At 44.1% G+C, this 12459-nt stretch overlaps 1 protein-coding gene across 4 annotated transcripts in view; it reads left to right on the top strand.

Annotated features, from left to right (window-relative positions):
- The window catches only part of KCNIP3 (potassium voltage-gated channel interacting protein 3), a 102711-nt gene that overhangs the window by 82030 nt on the left and 8222 nt on the right, over positions 1-12459 (top strand). For all 4 annotated transcript variants that reach the window (XM_048512938.1, XM_048512939.1, XM_048512937.1 and 1 more), the window contains 4 exons: positions 2777-2901; positions 7599-7668; positions 9629-9699; positions 11450-11557. In XM_048512938.1, coding sequence (XP_048368895.1) covers positions 2777-2901; positions 7599-7668; positions 9629-9699; positions 11450-11557 — 374 coding nt within the window. The remainder of the gene's footprint in view (positions 1-2776; positions 2902-7598; positions 7669-9628; positions 9700-11449; positions 11558-12459) is intronic.

The raw sequence follows: 12459 nt of genomic DNA, 5'->3' as shown, positions 1-12459 counted from the left end.
TATTTTGAATTTAACTTAACATTGTAATGGCCTTTGCCACATCCAATAAAATTTTATAAATATTCTGATTGTTTTAACATTTGCTTGTTTCTGTAAATGTTTGGATGTAGGTAGTGGTGGGATTGAGCCGGTTCGCACCACTTCGGCAGAACCTGTTAAAATGGTGCTTGTAAACAATCAGTTGCTAAATTATTTGAATTCCCATCACTGGATGTAGGGTATTGAAATCCAGATCCTTCCTTACCCAAGACTGATACACATTCATCATCTTTGTGGACTGTTCATGTTTGGGAGGTTTTGTCCGTATTGAGTAGAAAATTTATTTTGGACAGAGTTTACCCAGGTTTTCTAAAAAAAAAAATGTGCGACATCAAACTAACTTGCATCAATCTTGCCTTCACTTTCAGAAAAAGGTACGGAATTGAAGCAAAGAGGGGGGTAGGTCTTTTGGAAACATCATAAGAAAAAAGCAATAGATTTTAAGCCAGGATTTTTAGCAGCTATATACGTACAATTGCAGAACCATAATGCTATTAGTTTTATTCTAACACTGGAATTGTTGCTCAGGCTGATGAGACCAGGAGGCATTAGTGTCTAGTTTTCCAGCTTCCTCAGTGCTCTCCTAAACAGAGTTCAGTGAATCTAGAAGACTGCATCTCTGTTTAGGTTGGCACTTCATAGTGGTGAAACGATAAAACAATATGAATTGATCTCTGGGGTTATATTGCGGCTTCAACAGCTGTGTTGTTCATGTGGTTAAAATGTGCTTATGAAATGCCTTTCTGTTCACAACACACAAGTCAGAGCTCAGTATGAGAAAGCAAATAGTAATATAATAAAACCATCAATCTGAAGAGATATACAATAATATTCAATAATAATATTTTTTTTAAAATGAGCTAATCTTCTTCAGGAAAGCTCTCTCAAAGCAGCCAGATTCCTATTCTACAGTGAAAAGAATACCAAGATAGTATATACAGATGTTGTTAGTCCTATTCATATTGCCCCACTTTGATGTAGTGATCAGTATTAAGGTCCAGAAGTTGCCAAACTAAAGGATGCCACCTCTGGTTTTATCCTGTCCCCTGATCCTTGACAACTTTATTCGTACAGTTACCTATTCGAGAAATGCACTAGATTCAGTCCAATAATGCCTTGAAAGAGGAACAAGATTTGGAGGGTATAAGCTTTGACTCTCAAAAGTTTATACCCCCCAAATCCTGTTGGTCTCTAAGGTGCTAAGGGACTTTAAGTTAGTGGCAAACCAACATGGCTACCCTCTAAAACTATCTGTGCCCTGAGTGCATCAGCACATGTGCAGAAAAGTACCTTGGATCACAGCCCATATAGTTAACATATCTGATAGTTATCTGAGAATACTGCAGTATAAATTAGCATTGTTTATAGATCTCTGTCCCAGCTGCTATTGCACAGTTAATGCTTACTTAAAACTGTTCTGCCTTGTTTATTCAACTCATCCAGAACGGACTCTGCTGTCTGCCTGTGTGGACATTGAAGTGTCCTTTCCAGCTGAAGCTTTTTGATTGCTCTCTTGACTTTAAGAAGTTCATCAAGCATTTCCCTCTTTTGCTAAAATAATGAAAATGGTGTAGCTTCAGAATTTAATTTTAGCAAGGACGGCGTGCTTAACCGTCCTTATCTTACTGGGGATCAGGGAGTTGGGGAATATGAATTGGAAGGGAGTGTTCTGCTAAAGCCTTCCCTTTCATACAAGGGCATTTCAGAGTCTGTCTCCATGTGTCAGAACAGCTCCAATACAATCCTAGAGCCAAAATGGAAACTGCTAAGTCCCTTGCCAGCCAAATTTGGAGAATGACCAGCATAATTCGAAGGTACACTGGTGTATTTAGAGGTCTGCCTCATAGTGCTCTGCCAGGGTCATGCTAGTGCAGGAGTCTGCAACCTGTGGCTCTCCAGATTTCATGAACTACAATTCCCATCAGCCCCTGCCAGCATGGCCAATGTGCTAGTGTATACCCCTTGGCACAAGTGCAGTTCCACAGCATAGATCCCAGATGTAAGGGGTGCCAGGGGTGTGCTGGGGAGGAGTAGGCCTTAGTCAACCTCCTAAACCTTACTGCCTTATTGGACATCTCACAGTTATTTCTATAGTAGAGGAGGCTCTACTGTTTACACAGAAGTGTCAACACAGCTATGGTATTTGGTAGATAAAAAGCAGCTTGAGAGTTACAGTATGAATTAGGAGCCTGACAGAAGGAAACACACACACACACACACCCATAGAATCCCCACTCTAGTTCATCCCCCTTCTGACTCGGTTTTTTCTGAAGAAAAAAAATAGGGCTTGCAGGGTTTGGTTATGTGTGTTCGCACGTAATGTGCCATTTGACCCTCAGATAACCCTGTAATGTGGTGGAGAAGGTAATCTACCTTATGTTATTCTTTCCTTCTTTGAATATCTGGACTTTGGCTGTTGTCAGACAATAAGCAGTCAATTGACAACTTTTGACCAATAACTTGACCAGTGCTCTGACTGTACAAACAGGCAGGCTGATTGCCCAAGAGGACCATGACTGGTGTTGCCAGCCAACCAAGATCAGTTCCCCTGGAAAAAATGGCTGCTTTGGAAGTTGGTCTGTACTATAGCATTATAACCTCCCCAAATCCTACCCTCCCTAGACTCTACTCCCCTGCCCAAATCTCCATGGATTTCCTAACCCAGAGCTGGCAGCCTTAATCCTGACCCTCGTAGGCCACCCTGAACTCTCACATGTTTTGTCTTTTCTTTCCACAGACACCAGCGAGACTGAGTTTGAACTTTCAACCATTCGGCACCAGCCAGAAGGGCTAGACCAACTCCAGGCGCTGACCAAATTCACCAAGAAAGAGCTGCAGTCCCTCTATAGAGGCTTCAAGAACGTGAGTGTGATGGCTATGAGGTCTTCTGGCTTCCTCCCCCTCTCTACAAATTTCCCCCCAAAATAGTTTGTGGTACCTTTTTACAGGGTCAGGTTTCTTCATGAGGAGACTGGGAATGCAAAAATGGTTTCTGTGTGCTCCCAATGATACACGTTGAACAGAGGAGAGCAAGCATGTGCCATGGTTCTAGTCTTCAGGACTCAGTCTCCAAGTAAATCGCACTCCCCAAGTTTCATAACCATGCCCTTTCAATGTAATCTTGATTTAATTTCCTGGTATTATCGAGGCTTCCCAACTTTTCCTATCCCATCCTAGCTTCCAGTGGCCCAGATTTTAACAAACATAACTGCACAAAAAGACTGGGGAAAGGACTTCTTTCCAGCCCAAAAGCTTATGCTTTAATACAACATCTTGTTTCATTCAACTGTATGTGGTTCTTCTTGTGCTGAGACCTTTTCTTGCAATCAAAACACAAATTGACAGCATTATTTGTTGTACTTGTGAAACATTTTACTTCTACCTGCCCTGCCTGTCAGCCCAAAAGATCTTGTGTCAGTTTACAATGTAATAAAAACAATATTTTAAAAGCCCATCATATACATAAAACACATTCAGCCCCTAGTTTATCTCCCTGCCCCTAATTTTTTTAAAAAATGGCTTTTAGCCCAATAGTAAGCATCACTTTTGGTAATGCAACCCCTCTCTAGGAATCATCAGAAACTCAGTTATTCCTAGAAAAGACTGATGTAACTTCTAGGAAAAACCCAGTTTTACCATAGCATTTCCAGGTATTCCTAGAGAGATGTGATGTCACTTCCAGGTTTTACAGGAGGTGACATAAGACCATCTTAAACCCTCCCTTCCCCTAGTGTCCTTCCACCAGTCTCACACTTATTGCCAAGCTGAGCCTGGAAACCTATTTAACCATAAGGCAAAAAACAAAACAAACTAATCAGAACAAACTAGCAAACATCCAATAAACACAAAGCCTGAGCACACACATATGTTTTCATCTGACCCCATAGAAATGTGACATGTCTGGTGCCAGGCAGGTAGCTAGGGGGAAGGCATTACGCATCTAGTGTGCCACAGCTGAGAAGACCCTTCTTCTGGTACTGACCTTCAGTTAGCATAGCCGACAAAGCAAGGCCTGAGATGACAAATTCAGGTGAAGGGCAGAAGGATATAATATTCTGTTAAAACCTACTTTCAGGTCCAAGTAGATCAAATGCATTTCTCTTGTCCCTTAAATGGATTCAGGGAGTAGATCTATATGTTAGACTCAACGTGGTTTAATAATTATTTTCTCTGTCTGTGATGGAGGGAAAACAAGGGCTCTCTAACAAAGTTCTTAGACTGGTTGAGGTGGGTTTTCTGGGCTGTGTGGATCTTGTTCCTAACATTTCACCTGCATCTGTGGCTGGCATCTTCAGAGGTATATCACAGAGGGAAGTCTGTTACACACAGGAACAAGATCCACCAGACCACGGGCACACAGCCTGGAAAACCCACCACAACCAGTTGAATCTGGCTGTGAAAGCCTTTGACAATACAAAGTTCTTAGTGTTCACATCTTGCTATAGTTCCCAAGATTGTTCCTAGAAAGCCCTGATGATTAAAGTTAGGAAACTAATCTAAGTTGTCTGGAACTGCCTAGGAAGCAGGGCTGCCGTCTTCCAGGTGGGGGCTGGAGATCTGGAATTATAACTGATCTCCAAGCTACAGAGATCAGTTCTTTTGGAGAAAGCAGCTGCTTTGAAGGGTGGATTTTATGGCACTGAGGTCTTCCCCAACCCTGCCTTAATGAGGCTTCACCCCCAAATCTCTAGGAGGTTCCTACCCTGGCAACCCTACCAGGAAGCCTGATGGTTTGGCTTTAGGAATTTTTTTAGTCAGCCTTCCAACATCCAGACCCACATTTCTTTAATTATTTGTATCCTGCAATCTGTTCTTGGCGCTTACCAACCACTGAAATAATGGTATGTAGTTTATCGTTTTCCTGAGCTCATTTTATTCAATTTCTTGCTATAAGTTCAACTCTACTCTGACCATCAGGGACCATCCCAGGATTGATTGATGAATCAATCATCTTTGCTTTTAGAGCAACTATTCCACATTCCAGCTCCTTTAATATTGCTGAATGGAGGATATTTGGCACCCCAGCTCTGAATGCATTAAGCAGGAATTCAGTGAAGAGACACTTTTATGAGCAGAGTCTAAGGTAAAAGCTGGCCTTCCTTAGCCAGGAAAGAGAAACCTGCCACTCTAGTCTCGTTTAGAATAAGAAGAAATAGCATCAGGAAAGAACTTTCCCAGACAGATGAACCATTCCCCCAATGGCTTATAGGTGTCATGCGGGATTGAGATCAAGGCCATGGTGTGGGTGGGGTAGGACTGGGAACTTCCAACTCTGGACTGGAAAATTCCTGGAGATCTGGGGATGGATTCTAGACAGTTTGAGGCTTGGGATGGGGAGGGACACCCTCTGCAGGTATAATGCCATAGAGTCCAATATCCAAAGTAGACATTCCGCCCAGAGTGGCTCTGGACTTCAATGCATGCCGCTCTTACCACAGTGTTTTGCACTTTGTAGTGGGTTTTTCCTGGAGTTTTAAGTTTGAATGGGAAAATGTTCACAGTCAAGTCAAGATGCTTCCCCCTTCCTTGTTCTGGCTGACAGGAACTGCTGGATGGAGAAAGCTGGGAGGAGCTGAAAGGGCAAGGAAAATTGAAGGAAACCAAACACATATTTGTTTTCCACACTGTTCCTTCTCTCTCCCCTTCAAAGCCGCAGTTCAACCACAGGGAGAGTCTGTCCTGAGGTGTAGCGAGTTGTAAAGCGGAGGAAATGTGTGCATAATGGCAAATCCAACCCAAATAGAATGGACGCTCATCGCTCACTGCGAGTGAGGCCACAAGTGAATAAATGGCTTATGTCATTTGGAGATCATCTATAATCCAGAGATCTCCAGGACCAACCTGGAGGTTGGTAACCCTGGGATGGGGATATAAGCCTTTTCTCCTCTTGCAGATATGCTAATTAAAACCACCTGCACCAACCCAGCCTTATTACTAGTCATGGAAAAGAATTACCTCTGACCCATTGGTTTTCCTTTTCATGGTTATTAGCAGCACTGGGGAGAAGGGGTGGTAATGGTAGTTATGGTTGGTCAACCTGAGGAGAATGGAAGGGTTTAACCCTTCCCACTGCTTCAGTCATAGGCCTGATCTGAAGTGCAGTTGGTCAGAGCATGAATCTATGCAGCAGCTATTTATTTGCCTTTGAAAAAAACCCGAAAAGATCCAGTCACAGATCTGCCAGCATCCTATCTGTTTTGATCCTGACCCAAAGACCACAAACCACAACCCCTATATTGAATTCTTCTTCTATTCCCACGCATGAGGTGACATCATAGCAGCATTTCTACCTCCCTACGTTATATTATTGGCTGCCATGGGAATGTCACACAATATGTTTCTGTAGCTCTGTGTTACAAGGGAAAGGGGTGGAAATGGGACATGGGATTGATGTATTCATCAACACATTCAGGGATGTCTCTACAGAAAATAGTGACTATGGCATTGGCATGCCCCTTGGCATTGGTGCGCCCCTGGGGTATCTGGCAAAGGGGTTGGTCCTCCTGCTGGCCCAGTTGCTGGCTCGGGACAGTGGGAGCTGGACAGCAGGTGGGGCAAGACACATGGATGGCATGGCTGCAGTGGATGGGCGGGCGGGCGGGCGGGCGGGGGGCAGGCAGGCAGGCAGGCAGGCAGGCAGGCAGGCAGGCAGGCAGGGATGATGCCCACCTTCAAATGGCATCCAGGACATGTGCCATCCCTGCCAAGTGAATGGTCTGTCCTTTGCTTCTTGGCTCCTCACCCTGAGATGGTGTTCTCAGACACTGCAAATGAAGCTGAAATCCTCCTGACAACAGCCACTCTACACCTGTGACAGAGCCAGCAGGGGTTGTGGCTCAGGGGCAGAGTGTCTGCTTGGCATGCAGAAGGTCCCAGGTTCCCTTCCCAGCATCTCCAGTTGAAGAGTCTGGCAGCAGGTGATGTAAAAGACCTCTGCTTGAGACCCTGGACAGCTGCTGCCCATCTGAGTAGACAATATTGACTTTGATGGACTAACGTTCAAATCAAGCATGAGGCAGCTCTGTGTGCATGAACAGGGAGTGGGTTTTATTGGCCCTGCTCCGGTTAACGTAGAAATTTAGCCGATGGAAGCTCTTCCCATCACTTTATAAATAAATAAGGACATCTCCTTGCCAGGAACAGTTTCCTCTGCTTAATTTCAGTGTGTCAGGCTGCTGTTAAAGGCACAGGAGCCAATAACAACAACAAAAGGAGGCCATTAAAAAAAACCCACGGCAATGCTGCTATCAGGGCAAAGAGGAGTTGGGAGACTCAGGGGATCATCTGGGGGATTTTGGACACAGCTGTCATCTTAGGACTGTTTCCCAGTGGCAGCAGGAGCAGGACCCTTGTCTTGAAATAATTTTGAATATGAATCCGAGCAAAGCTTCATGTGTGGCCCTATAGCCACAGGAGGTCAGTCATGTGGAGGAGCCAGGAATTGTTTTGGGGAGGACATGATGCCAAATGATTGTTTGGGCCAAAATGGAAAGTTTGGGGAGGATTTTGCTTTTTCTTCTGAATGCCAAATGCCATCTGTCTTGTGATTGCTATGATAGGAATGCCCAAGCGGCTTGGTGGACGAGGAGACCTTCAAGCTCATCTATTCTCAGTTCTTCCCCCAAGGAGGTGAGTCATGCAAATCTCCAGTTCAGATGTTACACACACACACAAACTGCAGGGCCAACCTTGAAGCATTTTGTCGCTTGGAATATAAAATGCAAGAGTTGCCCCAACACACACTCTTACAGACACAACTTTCGTGGAAGTTCTCTAGTGTAAGTCCCACTGACAGAGGCTGAGGGGAGGTTGGCTCTCACACAGCTCAGGTTGCTTAACAGTGTGATCAGGGGAACCTTGACAGTTGTGTGGAAGAGCTTCCAAGATGGCGCCACAAATTTTATATTTCCCTTGCATCCCTAAGAAGTTGGTTGAGGATGCATGAGCCCAATGTTCAGTCAGTGCCATGAACATCTTGACGGTCCAAACTTTGGTACTCTCCAAACTTCTGTCCCATCTGCCACCCAAACATGGAGCTCTCAAGCCAGTTCGTCACAGAACTGACTTGGTTTGAAACCTTGCGAGCCAGCTTTGAACTGATACATGTAAACAGGTGCAGAAGGCTTTTCTCCTCTAGTAAAATACCCGAGCAGTAACCCCTCATCAGGAGCTGCTTCACAGTGAGTTCTTGTAGCCCTCTGTTGTCTACTTTGTAAGGCAGAGTCATCCCCAGATGTGGTCCCCAAAGTTTTTTAAACCAAAAATAGTGGGAACTGATCCTGGAATTTTTATCAAGCCAAGCAACTGTTCTTCCATTCCCTAAGACCCCTGCCTCATTCCTCAAAGAATTAGGCACAGAAATTAGGCACAGAAATTTCTGGTATCTAAACAGTCTGATGTGGACCATGCAGTGGTGGGATCCAAAAATGTTAATAACAGGTTCCAATGGTGGTGGGATTTAAACAGTGGCGCCATCGCACACACGCACCTCCAGTCCCTATTGGGCAGGGAGGTTGCTTTAGTAGCCCCTTCTCGGCACTCAGAAAAAATTAGTAACCATTTCTAGAGAAGTGGTGAGAACTGGTTGGATCCCATCTCTGGGACCATGTATTTGGTTTGCAGATCTCTGTATGGGGAGAATGTACATTTTAACATAACATTATCTATGTTAATCTACATGTATCTTCAATTAGCTGTTTGACGTTAGTTTGAAAGGAACTGCTCATTTGCACACTTAAATAAATCAGAGTTAAAAACATTTATTTGTATTCTATGGAATCTTAAGAACTATAGTCCGGCAGATCTGCTATGTATTTTCTGTTGGAGATCCTGAACTTCACACCCAGATCTGCAATACCCAGGATTCCCAGGAGCCAGGGAACCACCATTAACCAATTTAATCTTTACCCTGACCTGGATGACTCAGGCTAACCCAATCTTGTCACATTATGGAAGCTAAGCAGGGTTGGCCCTGGTTTGTATTTTGATGGGAGACCATCAAGGAAGTTCAGGGTCACTACTCAGAGGCAGGCAATGGCAAAGCCTCTCTCTTCATCTCTTGCCTTGAAAAGCCTGTGGGGTTGCTCAAGGTCAGCTGCAAATTGACAGCACTTTCCACCACCCCATCTGCTTCTTCAGGGCGATACGCTGGGATCAAGAAGACCTGAGTTTGAATCCCTGCTCAACTTCCAAGCTCTTGGGGTGGTCATGAGCCAGTCACTCTCTTTCAGCCTAGCCTGCTGCACAGGGTTGTTGTGAAAATAAAATGGAATGTTTCCCATTTAAATTCACCTGTGCCCCTAGGAATAAATGCAGTTTAAAAATGCGATGAAGGAATGGCCACAATGGCAAAAGGGAGCCTCTCCCACATTTGCTTCCAATATTGATTCATTTCCGTAGGTGAGCCAAATCATGTGACCCCTTCTCACATGATTCCATCCTGCAGACACAAGAGGAGTCACTTGGGAAGATAACTTACAAAGAAGCAGTTCCCATATGACTGGGGCAAACTCGGGTGAATCAGGTCATGGGCACAGTCTGTGCTCTCAGGCCATTTGCACTCCATCTGCTTTTTCCATTCTCTTTCCAGATGCCACCATGTATGCTCATTTCTTGTTCAATGCCTTTGATGTGGACCGGAATGGAGCCATTCGCTTTGAGGTAAATAATATCCTTGCCACTCCTGGGGTCATGGTTCTGTTTATAGTTTTGGTGGTTCTTAACTATGTGGAGGGAGGAATCTGGAGACAGATAACAGGCATTTAAAGAGGTTTTAGGGAGGCATCCGTGTCTCGTTTTATTTACTACTTATTTTAGGAACTGTATATAGACATTGATCAAGCAGGTTTTGAAAATGAAACGAGAACTTATCAAAACTGTTCACTGGAGGCAAAAGAAGAAATAAAATAAACAAATGAGCACCAATCTCTCTTTCAAATTTCCTTCCAGTATCCAAAAAAAAAAGTATCCCCTTTGTCCTTACATTGCTGGAATAAATTTCCTTGTGTTGTTTAGCCACTGCTAAATTCATTGCAAGCATCAATGATAGAATTAAGCTTTTGCTTGCAAAAGTGGTCCTGGGATTATAGATAACAAATTTAAACAAGCGAAATTGTCATTACTTTACCCCCCCCTCCCCAAAAGGCAGGGCCTTTTGCTTAGCATGCTGGACCCTGGGACAGATGGACCACTGGATCTCCCTTGTAGACATGCTGGTAATTCTTCCTTGGTAAAGTAGTACCTGGATGCATACTATGTGCCACCACCACGTGGGCCATGTTGAGGGGGCATGTACAGTAGTGGGATCCAAAAATTTTAGTAACAGGTTCCCATGGTGGTGGGATTCAAACTGTGCCGTAGCGCCAATGGGGCGGGGTGGGGCACAATGGGGTGTGGCCGGGTATTCAAGGGGTGGGGCATTCCTGGGCGGGGCTGTGGCAAGGACGCAGCCATGTGTTGGTCCTTGGGCGGGAAACGAATGCACACAGGCGCAGGCTGCCACACACGCTGGTGCACTTCCTGCTAGACTGCTTCAAGTTCTGCGCGCTACTGCTGAGAGGAGGGGTGTAACTAAGGCAAAAATCACGTGGTAAAATCACCACTTAGTAACCCCCTCTCGGCACACACAAATAATTAGTAACCTACTCTCGGGAACCTGTGAGAACCTGCTGGATCCCACCTCTGTTCATGCATGTACAAGAAAGGTGGATTGTGCTGTCTTTATTTAAATGTGCCCTCCACTTTTTAACTTCGAAAAGCACCATGTTGAGCATTTAATAATATTTTAATATGTTTTACCTTTGATGTTTTTTTAATGTTTTTAAGACACTTGGATTTCAGTTCAATAAAAGATGCAGCCATACCAGAAAATTCCCCTGCGATAGTCCAAAACTCATTTCCAGCAATAATACAGAAGTAGTGTACTTGGGTGGTGAGTGGGTGTGTGAGTGGATGGATAAACAAGAGGCAAATCTGTTGTAGCATGGTTCCCTGCCCATCCAGGTTTTGAATGGCTGTCCTTTTATAGTCTAAAAGTCACCCTGAATTTACGAGATAAATGAATAAATAAAAGAACCACTGTCTATTGAAGCATCACAGACAACATTTGTGGTCTGTTGTTGTGGCTACTGGGCCTGGAATCAAGTGACTGATATAAAAATAGATTTTAGAAAATAGAAACAATAAATCCTGTTTCTAAATTTAGAACTAGAAACCACATCTATAGGAAAAAAGCTACCCTGGAAGCGTGCAACCAGTAACGTTCTGCTTTGCACTTCCAAGGATCAAGGTTACTGTTTATATGCTATTTTGGAGGGACAGATATAAAGCAGCTGTTTAAAGGGGGAATGTTTTTCCCTGCATGTCGTCTTGTGCAATTCACAATTCATCTTTGCTGCAACATTTGTTGCAGGATTTTGTCATTGGGCTGTCCATCCTGTTGCGTGGAACGGTGCATGAAAAACTCAACTGGGCGTTCAATCTCTATGACATCAACAAAGACGGCTACATCACCAAGGAGGTAAAGATGAGAAGTGATGCAGCAGCCAGGTCCTGTGTGGTCCTGTGTGAGCAGCCTTGTGAGAAGTGTTAAGTAGGATCGTAGGGGAAGTGCTTCCTTTTAAGGTGGTTTACTTAAAACCATTTAAAATTTACATGGAAAATGCAGTGGTGGGATTCAAATAATTTAACGACCGGTTCCGGTGGTGGGATTCAAATAATTTAACAACTGGTTGTTTGCAAGCACATTTAACAACCGGTTCTGCCGAAGTGGTGCGAACCGGCTGAATCCCACCACTGGGAAAATGCCTTTCTGTCAACCACTAATGAAAAGCACCAGCCCTCACAAAACAAATGCACAACAATCTGTGGCATGTTGGTTTGGCAACATGTCTGAAAGCAAAGGGGTAATGATGTCAAAGCAAAGTCACCTGACCTTGGAATGTAAATAAATACAATTTACTTATTCTACAAAATCCAATGTTGTACGAAGGGAGACCAAACCCACCATAATTTAAGCAGAGTTGCATTACAGTTATATTCTGCCTCTGGCAGCCTGCCTCTTTTGCTCTTAGAATCATTTGGTCCACACTCTGGCTTGTCATGTTTCTAACCACTTGAATTCAGCTGCACACATCTCCGGCCCTGCTCCTTTGGCACTCCAGATTTCATCAGGCCTCCTCTGCACATGTTAAAATCATATCTTCACAATCACGCCAGCAAGCTGAAATTTTCAACAAGCTACATTCTGCACCCTAAACTAGTGTGTAACTGTGCAGACCTATTTGTTTTCAAAATTTCTATCCCAACTTTTTGCCACCAAGGTGGCCAATGGCAGCAAAGACCCAACCTTGGTCATTGGTGATGGCAGCAACAACTTCCTGGCAATTTTGAATCAGTAAATGGAGGAGCCTAGGAGTTAAA

The sequence above is a fragment of the Sphaerodactylus townsendi genome, linkage group LG12, assembly GCF_021028975.2.
Source record: "Sphaerodactylus townsendi isolate TG3544 linkage group LG12, MPM_Stown_v2.3, whole genome shotgun sequence".
Taxonomy (NCBI): domain Eukaryota; kingdom Metazoa; phylum Chordata; class Lepidosauria; order Squamata; family Sphaerodactylidae; genus Sphaerodactylus; species Sphaerodactylus townsendi.
Note: the sequence above shows the minus strand (reverse complement) of the source record. Positions and strands in the feature narration are given on the sequence as shown.